Raw genomic sequence first — 15,776 nt, 5'->3', positions numbered from 1 at the left:
TATGCTTCTCTGACAAAGTTATTCTAGATGGCAAGTCCCCATGCTGCTCCATAATGAAACTAGTTCACCCATGGAAGTTACTTAGCTGGGCCCAATCCTGTATTTTGACAGAACAATCTTGGATGCTGAATACTTTCGCATAAGCCAGGAAGATAAGCCTTTTGCCAACATTCGAAAAGAGAACAGAGAAAGAGAAAATAAAGACATTTGAGAGGAGGGCAGGTCAAGTCCTGTTTATCACTGATCAGCAGCAGATGACCCAAAATGATGTTTCATTTGACACAATCATGTTAAAATCTAAAATGTTTGCATAATTCCACAAGCTCCAATGATCAACATTTTATTGGGTCTATACAAAGGCAACCAGTTCAGATTAAGTAAACTACATTATTTAAACTAAAAATGAATAATAGATATGCATAGCTAGAAGGAATTAGCAAGCAGGACTCTCAAAGGGCCTCTACCGTAATTTTAAGACAACCAAGCAAAACAAACAACAGCTGTACTGTCAAAAGTTCAATACAGGTTTTTATAGCTATTTTTTGGCCATCTGTAGCTCATGTCAAAGGAAACAAATAATACAAAAAGTAGCTGAAAACAAAAATAATCATTTGGCACTATTGTGTACAATTGGTTTCGCTGCCTCATACAGTTGGGCTGCATATCATATTTTTACTATATTATCTTGTTGAACAACATGCCAATTTTATGCTCAAAATTTAAACTAAGTATTTTTAATATGTTAAATAAAACATCCAAGCTTTATACTACAGAAATTATGACAAAGGTTAGACACAAAAGTGATAAAGATAGAATGGCTAAAGGAAGAAAGTTAAGCTGCTTTATACCACAGACATTATGACCAGCAGTAGCAGGTCCATCCTGGCCAGCAGATTTAACAAATTAATTTAATTTCTTATTCAATTCCTAGCTTAAATCAACCTGCAGCCTTTAACGTAAAAGTATCAGTAGGACTCCTTGTCTTTCAGCATTTTGGCTGGGACAGCTCAGTCAGTAGAACAGAAGACTCTTAATCTCATGGTCGTGAGTTCAAATCCCATGTTGGACAAAAGATTCCCACATTGGATTAATGACCCTCATAAGGTAAAGGTAAAGGGACCCCTGACCATTAAGCCCAGTCATGACCGACTCTGGGGTTGCGGCGCTCCTCTCGCTTTATTGGCCGAGGGAGCCGGCATACAGCTTCCGGGTCACGCAGGGATTCGAACCGCCAACCTTCTGATCGGCAGGTCCTAGGCTCTGTGGTTTAACCCACAGCGCCACCCGCGTCCCATAATGACCCTCATAGTTCCTTCTAAATTTAAGCTTATATGATCCCTACAATGACTTCAAACCCAGACTGCACTTTCTAGGGAGATTTTTCAACATGTATTTATGAAGTCGCCACACCCCCAGCAATTGAGAAATACGTAGTTTTCTTTGCAAGTTTTCCCAATGATTCTCTTTGTGGAGTCATCTCCATAAACTCATACACACGGAAATCTCAAGCGGAGTATGTGTTAAACCTGAATATGAATCATGGGGCTTGATGGACGGCCGCAGGCTTGTCACTGCATCTCAGCCTTCATTACTCATGTTATGCAATCCCAGTAATTGTTATCTCACTTTATGTTATTAGGATATCTGGGTATTAATATAAAGCATTTTTCTCAGTGAAACTCCTAGGTACAGCCAGCTAATGATCAAGGTGAACATAATCTACAGTCATGTTAAATTAATATAAGTGAAAGGAATAAAAACAGCATAAAGGAAGATACAAAGGATCTTATTCTTTTGTGGAAGTATGCCTTTTAAGTTAGTCCATAAAACCCCACCATTCTCAAACCAAACAAAGACGAAAGTTATACATAAAACTGATGCTTAAAAAAGAAAGTACATAAAATCAAAACAATGCAGCAAAGAGGACACACATCTCAGATTTTAACACTGGATTTTCAGAGTATATGAAAAACGTAAACAGAGAGTCTTGGAGCATATTAAAGTTTAACAAACTGATTGGGACATTCGAGCTCCCTTCCTCAGGCTCATGACCTGTTCCTCTCCGCTGGCAAAGAGGAGGATGGAGAAATAAAACTGTCGGCAGGGGGCCAAAGGCCGCCAAGGCGAAGAAAGGTCCACAAAGCGAGTTGCGAAGGCAGCTCCCGGGAAGGGCTTCCTCCGCCCGGAAGGCGAGCGCCGCCCGCCCCCCCCCCGCCCGCCCGGGGCGCCTCCGCCCACTCACCCGAAGCCACGGCGAGAGCAGGGCGGCCGCGCGCAGCAGAGAGCCCCCGCCGCCGCCTCCTCTCACCGGCATCTCCGCGACGCTTCGCCCGGGACTGGCGGGCCCCCCTCGGAAGCGACGCGACTTCCCCGCCGGACTCCGCCCGCGCCCCGCCCCCGACGCGGCTCAGCCTCCGGCGCCTCCCCGGGAGCCGAGAAGGAAGGCCCCGCCGGGCGGGGAAGAAGGGAAGAGGGCCCGGCAGCGCGCGCCTGCGGAACGCCTGGAAAGGAGAAAAGGCGGCAAGCCAAGCGGGCTTAGGAAGCCAGGTCGGCGGCCCGCACGCGCCGCGTTGCTTTTCCTCGTTAAAACAGACTTGACACCATCGAAACCCACCAGAAAGTCTTTCAGATATCTTGTTTCGCGAGCCCTCACCCTGAAGAAGCAAAACAATGGTCATTGTAACTACTGTACATTTGTTTTGTCTCCCTTTATGCAATAGATATACACTGGCCAGAGCAATGCATATACACTGAACAATTGCAGTGCAGTAACTAAGACAACAAAGTGGTATTTTAGCACCTATCCAATGCATGCCCTACATATTTCCCTCCTAAAACCAATGTCAAGTTACTTTCAGAACAGGAAATCAGTATTAGAAGCCAATTATCAAGAAGGAAGTGTGTGAAAACACACACACAATACACACACAAATATGCACTTAATATAAAGTTCACCCACACATACAAGTTCAGCCCCGCTACATACTAAAAAGGCCTTATCCCACAAAGCTCAGTGGCCAATTGTAGAAGATGGGCAGGCTCACCTGGCATGGGGCACACAATTTCTATTCCCAGAATTGGAGACAATAGTTGCTTTAGTTACACTTAACAGGAAATGCAGTAATTTTATTGTGTTGCAAGGTCAAGATCCCATCCTGCATTCTCCAGGGTCCTGGTCCCATTTCACTGCTGAGTCAGCACCGAGGAAGCCTTTGCCTCGTCCTCTTCCTGTGGCTGCAGCCACAGATCGCAGTGCTGTTGCCTCTCAGCCTCGGAGGCAAAGGTGCTTCCATAGGCGCCGCCGACTCCATGGGGCCTGAGGGGGCCTGAGCCCCCTCAAAAATTGGATTGGGGGGGCGGAGCCCCCCCCAATAATTTAAGAAAATTATTAGTGCGCGAACCTTCGTGTAAAGTCTGGCGGGCCAGCGCTGCGGCGACATCAAAAGGACTGGAGAGTCCCGAGGAGATTGCACGGCGGGGGAGAGAGAGAGGGAGAGAGAGGCAGGAGGTGCATTCGCTCGCCGCGCGCACGCACACCGAGGGAGAGGGGAAAGTGTTTTGCAGGAGGAGCTGCTGCCGCCGCCGCTGCCGCCGCTGCTGCCAGGACGCGCCAGAGGAGCCGCCGGGTGGGAGGGGGAATCCGAACGGAACAACAACAAGAGAGAGAGAGAGAGAGAGAGAGAGAGAGAGAGAGAAGCAGCAGCAGCAGCAGCAGCAGCAGCGTCTCTGAATGGGCTGGATATTCCTCCTCAGGCGGCGCTGGCTCTGTGGCTCCCGGGGCCTGGGCGGCAGCAAGCAAAGCAAAGGAGCCGCCGACCGAACAGCAGCAGCAGCCGCCTGCCTGCCTGCAAGCCTGCCTTCTATACCAAGGTCCAGGATCTTACCCGGTCTACCTGGAAAAAGGCAGGCAGGCAGGCAGGCAGGCAGGCATGGGACGTCCACGCACCCTGGCCTGCTGCCTTCCTGTGGCCGCCTGGCGCTCCTATACAAAGGTACAGGTTCTTACCCGGTCTACCTGGAAGCAGGCAGGCAGGCAGGCAGGCAGGGGACGGCCATGCTGCCTGCCTGCCGCCCGCCTGTCGCTTCTATACAAAGGGCCAGGTTCCTACCCGGTCTACCTGGAAGGAGGCGGGCAGGCACGGGGGTCCTGCTCAAGCAAGGAACCGACGCCTACCCGGCCAACCCGCTGCCTTGAGGCAGGAGGAGCAGCTGCGCGGGGTCTCGCGTTCTCTCAGAGGCTCGCGCTGCTTCTCGCGTTCTCCCTCCCCCAGGACCCCGGTATGGGCCCCCCCAATATTTTTTATAAGTCGGCGCCCCTGGGTGCTTCTGGTTTCCGGCTTATCCCTACTATGCCGCTGCGCTCTTTCCCAAAGGCCTAAGCTCAGGAAAGGGAGGACTAAAGGATAAGAGGAAGGGCTGGCAAGTAGTAGAGGAGTTAGGGATATTATCTGGAGTCATCTTTCCTAAGAAAGACAATGAAGAAATCAAACTCGGAGATAGTATGGCTTCTTAGCTAATGAGGTTTCTTAGGAGAGATAACTCAAAATAAGTCTTTTTCATTACTTGTCAACCCATCCTCTTATGCCATAGTCCTTCTTTCCTGCTCTCCCTGGGGTCATTCCACATCAAATCAACGCAAAAAACAAGGGTTTCATCACCCACCATCTCAGATTTTGATGAAACTTGGTGTACACCCTTCTCTTGTGGTTGAAAGAAACCCCCTTAATTTTTTCCCCTCTATCGCAAACGGTTTTAATTTCATAGCACTTAAAAGTTTCGTGAAATCTGCGTTACCCTTGGCACATGTACATTTTACATGTATTAACATAATATCGTATCTGAATAAGTTTGCATGCACACGAAAGCTCATACCAAGAACAAACTTAGTTGGTCTCTAAGGTGCTACTGGACTATTTTTTTTATTTTATATATATATTTCTAGCATAATATTCGCTGGAATGCGAGTGGCGCTGTGGGTTAAACCACAGAGCCTAGGACTTGCCGATCAGAAGGTCGGCTGTTCGAATCCCCACAACGGGGTGAGCTCCCGTTGCTCGGTCCCTGCTCCTGCCAACCTAGCAGTTCAAAAGCATGTCAAAGTGCGAGTAGATAAATAGGTACTGCTCCGGCAGGAAGGTAAACGGCGTTTCCGTGCACTGTTCTGGTTTGCCAGAAGCAGCTTAGTCATGCTGGCCACATGACCCAGAAGCTGTACACAGGTTCCCTCAGCCATTAAAGTGAGATGAGCGCTGCAACCCCAGAGTTGTCCGCGACTGGACCTAACAGTCAGGGGTCCCTTTACCCTTTTAACATAATATTGGATATTATAAGTTTTCCCCTGAAAGTGCATACTATTATGTTAATTTTTATGATGAACAACTTTGTTTCATTATATTTTTCTATTACAGCTATGGATTGTAGGAAAGTTGTACCCAGTATCCATTTTTCCCCACCTCAATGGTGTCTCCGAGTATCTTCTATGAAATTGATATTTTGTGGTGCCCACAACAGAACAGCGTTTCAGTGCGCTGCTCTGGTTCGCCAGAAGCAGCTTAGTCATGCTGGCCACATGACCCGGAAGCTCCCTCGGCCAATAAAGCGAAATGAGCACCACAACCCCAGAGTCGGTCACGACTGGACCTAATGGTCAGGGGTTCCTTTACCTTACAACAGCTTAAGTTTTATTCAGAGTAGGCCCACTGAAAATGAACATGATTAAATTAGGTCCATTACCGTATTTTTCGTCCCATAGGACGCACCTAGTCCCCCGAGCTTGTGGGGCTGGCCGATGTCTGCCCGGCACGAGGGGCGCTCTGCTTCAGGGTGCCCCGTGTGCCGGGTGGCAGGCTGCTATCAGCAGCCTGGGGAGCCCTGCGGAAACTCCCGCGGGCTCCCCAGGCTTGCTGATAGCTTCCTGAAGCCTGGAGAGCGAGAGGGGTCAGTGCACACCGACCCCTCTCACTCTCCAAGCTTCAGCGAAAGCCTGTATTTGCCCCATAGGACGCACACAGATTTCCCCTTCATTTTTAGAGGGGGAAAAGTGCGTCCTATAGGGCGAAAAATACGGTAATTTCAGTGGCTTTCCTCTGAGTAAACATAGCTGAAAACCATCCTTTGATTTCTGAATGTCCCCCATGGCCCAAAAGACTGGATTCCCTTGGTATAAACCTGTGAGGCCAAATGCGTAAACAAAACAGAACCTAATACTAGTTGATAATGAATAGTTATTATTGTGGCTAAATCTGTGCTTACAGTGAGCAACACTGGAAGAAAGAGTGTCAACCCATCCAGTCTTGCCACAACTCTACATGCCTTATTTCCATTTCAAAATCACAGTAAATATAAATCAAATGTAAACTACTGCTTCTAAGTTATAGGTAAAGGTTCAGTTAATCCACCTGTGGAAGCCTCATGCCAGGTTGGATATGTTAAAACTGCAAACAGTGATTACCAGTTGGGAGGAAGTAACAATTTGCAAGTATGATGAAGAATACCATTTGCCCAGACCTATCCCCTGCAGATGGTACAGCCTTAAAATCCTTGGTAAGGTAAAGGTAAAGGGACCCCTGACCATTAGGTCCAGTCGTGACCAACTCTGGGGTTGTGGCGCTCATCTCGCTTTACTGGCCGAGGGAGCCGGCATACAGCTTCTGGGTCATGTGGCCAGCATGACTAAGCCGCTTCTGGCGAACCAGAGCAGACACGGAAACGCCGTTTACCTTCCCGCCAGAGCGGTACCTATTTATCTACTTGCACTTTGACGTGCTTTCGAACTGCTAGGTTGGCAGGAGCAGGGACCGAGCAAGGGGAGCTCACCCCGTCGCGGGGATTCAAACCACCGACCTTCTGATCAGCAAGTCCTAGGCTCTGTGGTTTAACCCACAGAGCCACCCGCGTCCTTACAATCCTTGGTAGTGGGTTCAAAAATAGAATTGACCAGACCTGCCTTCTGCAGGTATGCCTAACTGATAAGAAGACCTGCTGGGGACTGCTCCCATCTGACATCAAGACAACCTCTCATCATTGGTCAGTTGCCTGCTTTGAATGCAGTCCTACCCCCACCAAAGGAGAAGGTTCATCGTCTGGGGGTGTTCTCCATTACCAGAGGCCCAGGTGACCTCAGTGGCTATGTGTGTCTTTTACCAGCTTCAGTGAGTGAGACAGCTATGGCCGATTCTGGATCAGGTTAGCTTGTCCACAAGCTGCAATGTCCCCTCTGTGGGACTACTCTTGAGGCTGACCTAGACACTTCAGCTAGTTCAAAACATGGCAGCTTAACGGCTCACTGGGGCAGAATATCACCACTGTATTATGCTACTGCTGAAAGAATTGCATGGGCTGCCAATTAGCTACCAGGCTAGGTTCAAAGTGCTGGTTTTGGTGTGCAAAGCCCTGTATAGCTTGGAACCAGGATACCTGTCCTGTACGGAGCTCTAGGTTCAGGCAGAACTATGTTCTGTGGGCCAGGCCTCTCCTTCCACCCATGTCCAGGTTGGCATATTGACAAGCAGAACAGGGAGCAAGAGGAGAGATCCAGTGGAAAGTTTCTTATTTTGGAACAGCAAGATACAAAAAGGAATGGGGAGCTGCGGGGGGGGGAGGAGAGAGCAAAGAGCAAAGCTTTATTCTGAAATAATGAGAAGTTTTTCAAACATTAGCAATATTATTCCCTCTGAGTCTTGCAATCCCTTGCAAGAGAGGGATGTACCAGACCCACAATTAACTCACGTTAAGCTGTCAAATATGTATTTAATTATTATAGTGATAATTAAGAAGTCAATATATATGTGTTCAACTAATACAGTAACCATTAAGGGTGACATTTTAAAACATCAACTAAGGCTTTATTACAATGCAGATTAAAATTAAAAAATTACCCAGTACCTGCTTCACATCTAAGAAAATTTGATTCTCTATTTCAAAACTAGGCAGCAGTATACATTTGCTATGATGCATCTTATTTCAAGGAAGAGATGCACATCCTGTTGATGAAATTACTCAAGTCTTTGAAAATGATTAACTGCAAATTCTTGTGCACTTGAAGATTAATGTAGTTCAGAATGTTCTAGGCTAGGCAACAGAGGAAGAGTTTAATGTTTTGAAATTACAATTGTGAAAAATCATTTGGGTGGGACAAAATTTTTTATTTTATTTTAAAGAACTAAGTTAAAGCACAACAGTAATATTACAGAGTTCTCTCAAGAGCTGAGAGGACTACATACTCAAAGAAGAACAAAACATCCTGAAGAATGCTAGAAAAAAAATCTAGTTTGTACTAAAATTCATACCGATACAGTTACCAACTCATTCCATAATTGTTTGAATTGTAATGGAATAATCCCTCATTGATAAGTATGACTCACATGAGATATAAAATTTTACTTAACACAGACAAAATATTCCGAATCTTCCAGGTTTTTCATTTACTCTAACTCAGTATGTTAACTACTCCATAGCTTGGCATACCAATTTGCAATGGCAAGACCTTCCTTTTTCCAATGCTGAGTAACTACGGGTCTCACAACCACCAACATAAACCTAAAGAGATCTTTCTTCAGAAGAGGAGAAGAGGAGGTTAAGGGGTGATATGATAGCCATGTTCAAATATATAAAAGGATGTCACATAGAGGAGGGAGAAAGGTTGTTTTCTGCTGCTCCAGAGAAGCGGACACGGAGCAATGGATCCAAACTACAAGAAAGAAGATTCCACCTAAACATTAGGAAGAACTTCCTGACAGTAAGAGCTGTTCGACAGTGGAATTTGCTGCCAAGGAGTGTGGTGGAGTCTCCTGCTTTGGAGGTCTTTAAGCAGAGGCTTGACAGCCATATGTCAGGAGTGCTCTGATGGTGTTTCCTGCTTGGCAGGGGGTTGGACTCGATGGCCCTCGTGGTCTCTTCCAACTCTATGATTCTATGCTGTAGTGTCAGTGTTGCCTCCATCCAAGACAGAAAGCACACACAATTTTGGCTCTTTGAAAATAAAAAACCCGAAACAATGCACGAGTAACAGCCCAATCTACAATTCTTCAAGGCAGATTACAAAATAAAATAACAGTCATACTCAGCAAGCACAACGAAAAGACCACAGCACCCACGGAATTGCATGACAGACAATCTGCCACTCACCTAGCCAACCAGATCAAAAGCCTTGCAGCAGCCCTTTCTAAAAGAAAAGCTGTAGATCAAGCCTTCCTCAACCTGGTGCCCTCCAAATGTTTTGGAGTATGATGCCCATCTGCTTCAGCCAGCACAGCCACAGCTGACGGAAGTTGTAGTCCAAAAACCTCTGGCCTGAATATAAGACAAACTCCCCCCCCCCAAATTCCGACTGTGAAAAGTTAAAGTGAGGCTTATATTCGGAACCGAGCGCTGCGCGCCCACTTCCTGGCACTCCCGCCTCCCGGCACTACTTCCCCAAGCTGGTGCCAGCTGCCCCCATCCCCCGTTCAGGGCAGTAGTGCCGGGAGGCAGGCGCACAGCGCTCAGTTCCGGATATAAGCCTCACTTTAACCTTTCACAGTCAGAATTTGGGGGGAAAGTGCGGCTTATATTTGGGTCAATATGGTAGATCGATTTCTGCACCTTACTGAGAAGAGCATTCCACAACTTTAAGTCAATCATTATAGAGGCCTTGTAATGCCTTCTTATCATTGCCTTAGGACTCCTCCCCATTTCCCTTTTCTTTCAGTTTATTTTAAATTTTAACTTGTAGAAATTTATAAGATTTTTATGGGCTAATGCTTTATAAGCAAACAGAAGAACACTGACATTTAGTATGAATGTCTGGCCCTAAGTAGGTCCATAACGGAAAAGCTCCTCTAATTTTACATTCAACAGAAGACTGCTGTGCATTTCCCTCCAGGACCTCTTCCCAGGGATCTCCTGCATGGTGCAAGGCTTGGGCTGCATCTAGGGAGAGGTGCCCCTAAACACATTCATTTGTAAATGCCAAATAATCTGAAGCACACCTGAGACCAGGGAACCTGTGGCCCTCCAGATGTTGTTGGACTACAACTCCCCTCACCCCTGATCACTGGTCATGTTGGCCCAACAACACCTGGAAGGCAGCAGGCTCCCCAGTGCCACTTCCACAAGCTCCTTTGCTCAGACGAAGGGTAGGCAGGAGCTCATTGTTTCAAACCATGGTTTGGTGTTGCATCTGAATAGCCTCTGATACTAATTCCAGGGTTCCAATATTAAGCAGAGTTGAAATCAAGTTTTAAACCTTTCTTTAGAGGGCCTGTTGCTGACCTTAGCCATGGTACATATCACTGGAGATGTAATGCTAAGCCATGGTTAAGGCTTACAAGAGAAGGGAGGAGCAACACATTTCCCCAATTCTGGCTTCCCGTTTGTAAAGCCTGCTTTACAGCAAATCAGCATTACATCTATAATCTGGAGAGTGACACACTTCAGTTCAAACCAAATGCACTGTAAGAACCAAATTCTATCTCAATGGTTTGTTGTTTTTGTTTTGCTTGATCTGCACAGCTAGTTTGCTGTGTTTCTTCTTCAAGGCTATTCAGCACTAGCTTCATTTAAGTGAAATTATGTTCTTTGGCTTTTATAAGCTCCGCTTGCCATCCTGTCATTTGGAGTCAAACTCCAATGACATTCAAATCTCTTCTTTCACAGTAATCAGGGGGTTTATTTAGGTCACAAGCAAAATAAGCAGACACTTTTCAGAACAGAAAAAGTCCTGTTCTCACAGATGTTTGCAAAGCAGTATAAGCATCAGCACATGACCTTGTCTATGAGCAAAACCCTGCTGGTAACAAAGAAATGTGTATCGAGGGGAAGATGCAGGACCACACACACCATTTGCCATGGTGGCCTCTCTGTACCCACCAATTCTCCACCCCACAGGAAGGGCTCACAGTGTGCCCTGGACCCTCCAGATTCCCAGTGACTGGTGCAGGAGGTGTGTGGAAGAGGCCTGCAACAAGATGGCCCCAATACACATGGCAAAAGCTTCTAAACAGTACACGGAGAGCTTCAGTCACCATGGAAAATGGGATGCGGGGGGTGGCATCGCCTCCATGTCAAACATCATGTGTGTCCCAGACCTACAACCAACTTAAATCTTGCACTTTTCATACCTTGGCCTGTGTTTCTCAAATACATCCAGCTGTTGCCTTCTTTCCCCAATCCTTCCATTTTCTGTGCCCGACTGACTCCTTAGACTTAAATGCATTCATATGCCTATCTACTCTGAAGAAATCCTACTGAGTTCAAAGGGGTTTAATTCTCAGGTGTGTACATAGAATTGCAGCCTGCATGCCTCTATCTCCCAGATTGTTTTGTGTTAATCCCCCCTGCCGCCCCCACTTATTAGTTTCTGCTTATTTCAGTCTCCAAGCCTCTGTCTCCTCCATAATCAATGCAATTCTCCAATGCAATTCTGGGCTGCATCAATAGGAGTATAGCATCTAGATCAAGGGAAGTAATAGTGCCACTGTATTCTGCTCTGGTCAGACCTCACCTGGAGTACTATGTCCAGTTCTGGGCACCACAATTCAAGAAGGACACTGACAAACTGGAACATGTCCAGAGGAGGGCAACCAAAATGGTCAAAGGCCTGGAAACGATGCCTTATGAGGAACGGCTAAGGGAGCTGGGCATGTTTAGCCTGGAGAAGAGGAGGTTAAGGGGTGATATGATAGCCATGTTCAAATATATAAAAGGATGTCACATAGAGGAGGGAGAAAGGTTGTTTTCTGCTGCTCCAGAGAAGCGGACACGGAGCAATGGATCCAAACTACAAGAAAGAAGATTCCACCTAAACATTAGGAAGAACTTCCTGACAGTAAGAGCTGTTCGGCAGTGGAATTTGCTGCCAAGGATTGTGGTGGAGTCTCCTTCTTTGGAGGTCTTTAAGCAGAGGCTTGACAACCATATGTCAGGAGTGCTCTGATGGTGTTTCCTGCTTGGCATGGGGTTGGACTTGATGGCCCTTGTGGTCTCTTCCAACTCTATGATTCTATGATTCTATAATCTGGACATGGGGCTGGAAATCTACCACAGGAGTTCAGGCCAGGCATCATACATCTCTAGAAAGGAGTGGAACTGATCCACTGACAGTTACAGGCTAGCAGTTTGTCTTTCACCTGGGGTGAGCCCCCCACCCCAAATACAGAAGACCTACAAGCCCTTTTTCGTTTCAAGAAGATCAGCTCCTTATGCAGTGTTGAACAAACAACCTGGGGCCTCTTAGTACTGGAAGAATGAAAGAAGAGAAGCAGAACCAGTGAGCAGCTATGACACTGCAGGTGACTGGAGCAGGCACACAACCCCCCAAAACCTGCTGAATGCCAACAAACTGCCATATATACTACTTTTGCACGTAAACCAATCTGGCATATCTCAGGCAGCGTCTGCAAGAGACCACATGCCCCTTAAGCAGAGAACCTCAGAGAAAGCCTCACTTCAGATTTTCTCAATTACTATAAATACATTTTTTGAAGAACAAAATGCAACTTTTTGAGCGCAATGGCCCCAATACTGGGGAATATGTTGCACCCAAGGAGACCCACCTCAGCATGGTCCATCCTGCTTTCATGAAACTGAGAAAGGCCACTCTGCAATGCATTGGGCAAGGTCATCAAACAGAGATTTTGGCCTGTGTGAGGACAAAATGTGGCAGCCCAGCCCTTGTGATGCTTTCCCAAAGGCAGCTAAGGAGGTGTCCATTTTGGGGAAGGAGGCGCGAGGCGAGATCCTAGAGCCCTCTTACCTCCTCCCCCAAACTGGGAAAGAACTAACTCGGCTTTGGGAAGGAGGCAGGAGGAGCCTCACACCTCCTTTCCAAAGCCCAGCACCTCACCTACCAGGTTTTGAGATGGTGCCCCTTGGCTCAGCACCCTGTGTCTGCTTGCATAGCCCTAAATTCACCCGTGCAAAAATTTTAAAGACCAGGGGTAATGCTTATGTGAACGAAAGGAACGAAAAGAACGAAAGGAAATGCAAGAAAGGAAATGCAAGAAAGCAAAGTGGCTGTCCAACGAGGCCTTACAAATAGCGGGGGAGAGAAGGCAAGCAAAATGCGAGGGAGATAATGAAAGATACAAGAAATTGAATGCAGATTTCCAAAGAATAGCAAGGAGAGACAAGAAGGCCTTCTTAAACGAGCAATGCAAAGAAATAGAGGAAAGCAACAGAATGGGAAGAACCAGAGATCTGTTCAAGAAAATCGGAAATATGAAAGGAACATTTCGTACAAAGATTACCATAATAAAGGACAAAAGTGGTAAAGACCTAACTGAAGCAGAAGACATCAAGAAGAGGTGGCAAGAATACACAGAGGAATTATACCAGAAAGATATGGATGTCTCGTACACCCCAGGTAGTGTGGTTGCTGACCTTGAGCCAGACATCCTGGAGAGTGAAGTCAAATGGGCCTTAGAAAGCACTGCAAATAACAAGGCCAGTGGAAGTGATGGTATTCCAGCTGAACTGTTTAAAATTTTAAAAGATGATGCTGTTAAGGTGCTACACTCAATATGCCAGCAAGTTTGGAAAACTCAGCAGTGGCCAGAGGATTGGAGAAGATCAGTCTACATCCCAATCCCAAAGAAAGGCAGTGCCAAAGAATGCTCCAACTACCGCACAATTGCACTCATTTCACACGCTAGCAAGGTTATGCTTAAAATTCTACAAGGAAGGCTCAAGCAGTATGTGGACCGAGAACTCCCAGAAGTGCAAGCTGGATTTAGAAGAGGCAGAGGAACCAGAGACCAAATTGCAAACATGCGCTGGATTATGGAGAAAGCTAGAGAGTTCCAGAAAGATATCTACTTCTGCTTCATTGACTATGCAAAAGCCTTTGACTGTGTTGACCACAGCAAACTATGGCAAGTTCTTAAAGAAATGGGAGTGCCTGATCACCTCATCTGTCTCCTGAGAAATCTCTATGTGGGACAAGAAGCTACAGTTAGAACTGGATATGGAACAACTGATTGGTTCAAAATTGGAAAAGGAGTACGGCAAGGCTGTATATTGTCTCCCTGCTTATTTAACTTATATGCAGAATTCATCATGCGAAAGGCTGGGCTGGATGAATTCCAAGCCGGAATTAAGATTGCCGGAAGAAATATCAACAACCTCAGATATGCAGATGACACAACCTTGATGGCAGAAAGTGAAGAGGAATTAAAGAACCTTTTAATGAGGGTGAAAGAGGAGAGCGCAAAATATGGTCTGAAGCTCAACATCAAAAAAACAAAGATCATGGCCCCTGGGCCCATCACCTCCTGGCAAATAGAAGGGGAAGAAATGGAGGCAGTGAGAGATTTTACCTTCTTGGGCTCCATGATCAGTGCAGATGGTGACAGCAGTCACGAAATTAAAAGACGCCTGCTCCTTGGGAGAAAGGCGATGGCAAACCTAGACAACATCTTAAAAAGCAGAGACATCACCTTGCCAACAAAGGTCCGTATAGTAAAAGCCATGGTTTTCCCAGTAGTGATGTATGGAAGTGAGAGCTGGACCATAAAGAAGGTTGATCGCCGAAGAATTGATGCTTTTGAATTATGGTGCTGGAGGAGACTCTTGAGAGTCCCATGGACTGCAAGAAGATCAAACCTCTCCATTCTGAAGGAAATCAGCCCTGAGCGCTCACTGGAAGGACAGATCGTGAAGCTGAGGCTCCAATACTTTGGCCACCTCATGAGAAGAGAAGACTCCCTGGAAAAGACCCTGATGTTGGGAAAGATGGAGGGCACAAGGAGAAGGGGACGACAGAGAATGAGATGGTTGGATGGTGTTCTTGAAGCTACCAGCATGAGTTTGATCAAACTGCGGGAGGCAGTGGAGGACAGAAGTGCCTGGCGTGCTCTGGTCCATGGGGTCACGAAGAGTCGGACACGACTAAACGACTAAACAACAAATGCTTATGTGAGCTCTTTAGAGCAGGAGTGGGACAATCTTTGACTGTCTAGATGTTGTTGAACTACATCTCCCATCAGTCTTGACCATTGGCCATGCTGACTAGGGCTGATGGGAGCTCTAGTTTGGCAACATTTGGAGGGCCAAAGATTCCCCACCCCTGCTCTAGAGCAAACTTGCAACTAGATGGGAAATATACATGGAATAATAAATTGTTAGGGGCCAAGGATCTCACAGGATTGCTGGCAAAGCTGTGGAAGGAAAGGAGATTTCTTCCATCTTTGGTGGAAATGTCATTTTGTGAAAGATATCTGGGCTGCAGTATTCGCAAAAATATCGGTTATTACATGTCAAACTATTCCACCTAATCTGGCATCAGCTTTATTATTGATTCAACCTTCTAATGACTTTCAAATAATTAATAGAGAATTGTCAGAGTTTAGAAATACCACTGGGAGGCCACAGAGTTCAACATTCAAGGGTAGTTAGACCGAATATGGTGTTATCAGGGCGATTGGTGTATCACGGTTGATGGTTAGAGACACTACCCCCCAATGACATACCGTATTTTTCGCCCTATAGGACGCACCGGCCCATAGGACGCACCTATTTTTTGAGGGGGGAAATCAAAGGAAAAAATTTGATTTCCCCCCAGGTTTGCGCAGCCATCCCCAAGCTAGAAGAGGGAGACGGAGCACTTCGTCTCCCTCTTCTGCCTTCAGGGACAGCCTCCCAAGCCTCTGTGGGGCAGCGCACTGCGCTGCCCAGCAGAGGCTTTGCGCAACCATCCCAAGCTAGAAGAGGGAGATGGAGTGCTCCGTCTCCCTCTTCTGCCTTCAGGGACAGCTTGGCCCGCTATCCCCCGAGCTTGTGGGGCTGGCGGGGGGAGAAGC

At 46.7% G+C, this 15,776-nt stretch overlaps 1 protein-coding gene across 3 annotated transcripts in view; it reads right to left on the bottom strand.

Annotated features, from left to right (window-relative positions):
• TJP2 (tight junction protein 2) overlaps positions 1–15,776 on the bottom strand; it is a 114,682-nt gene that overhangs the window by 56,275 nt on the left and 42,631 nt on the right. The window contains exon 1 of one of the 3 annotated variants that reach the window (XM_081213569.1): positions 2,243–2,329. The exons of the other annotated variants lie outside the window; for them this stretch is intronic. Within the exon in view, the coding sequence (XP_081069695.1) occupies positions 2,243–2,314 (72 nt within the window). The 5' untranslated portion in view covers positions 2,315–2,329. Of the gene's footprint in view, positions 1–2,242; positions 2,330–15,776 lie in introns of those variants that run through there. 3 annotated transcript variants of the gene reach the window in all.

The sequence above is a fragment of the Podarcis bocagei genome (genome assembly GCF_964188305.1).
Source record: "Podarcis bocagei genome assembly, chromosome: 11".
NCBI classification, from domain to species: Eukaryota; Metazoa; Chordata; class Lepidosauria; order Squamata; family Lacertidae; genus Podarcis; species Podarcis bocagei.
The sequence above is the reverse complement of the archived record's forward strand: the minus strand, read 5'-3'. Positions and strand labels throughout refer to the sequence as shown.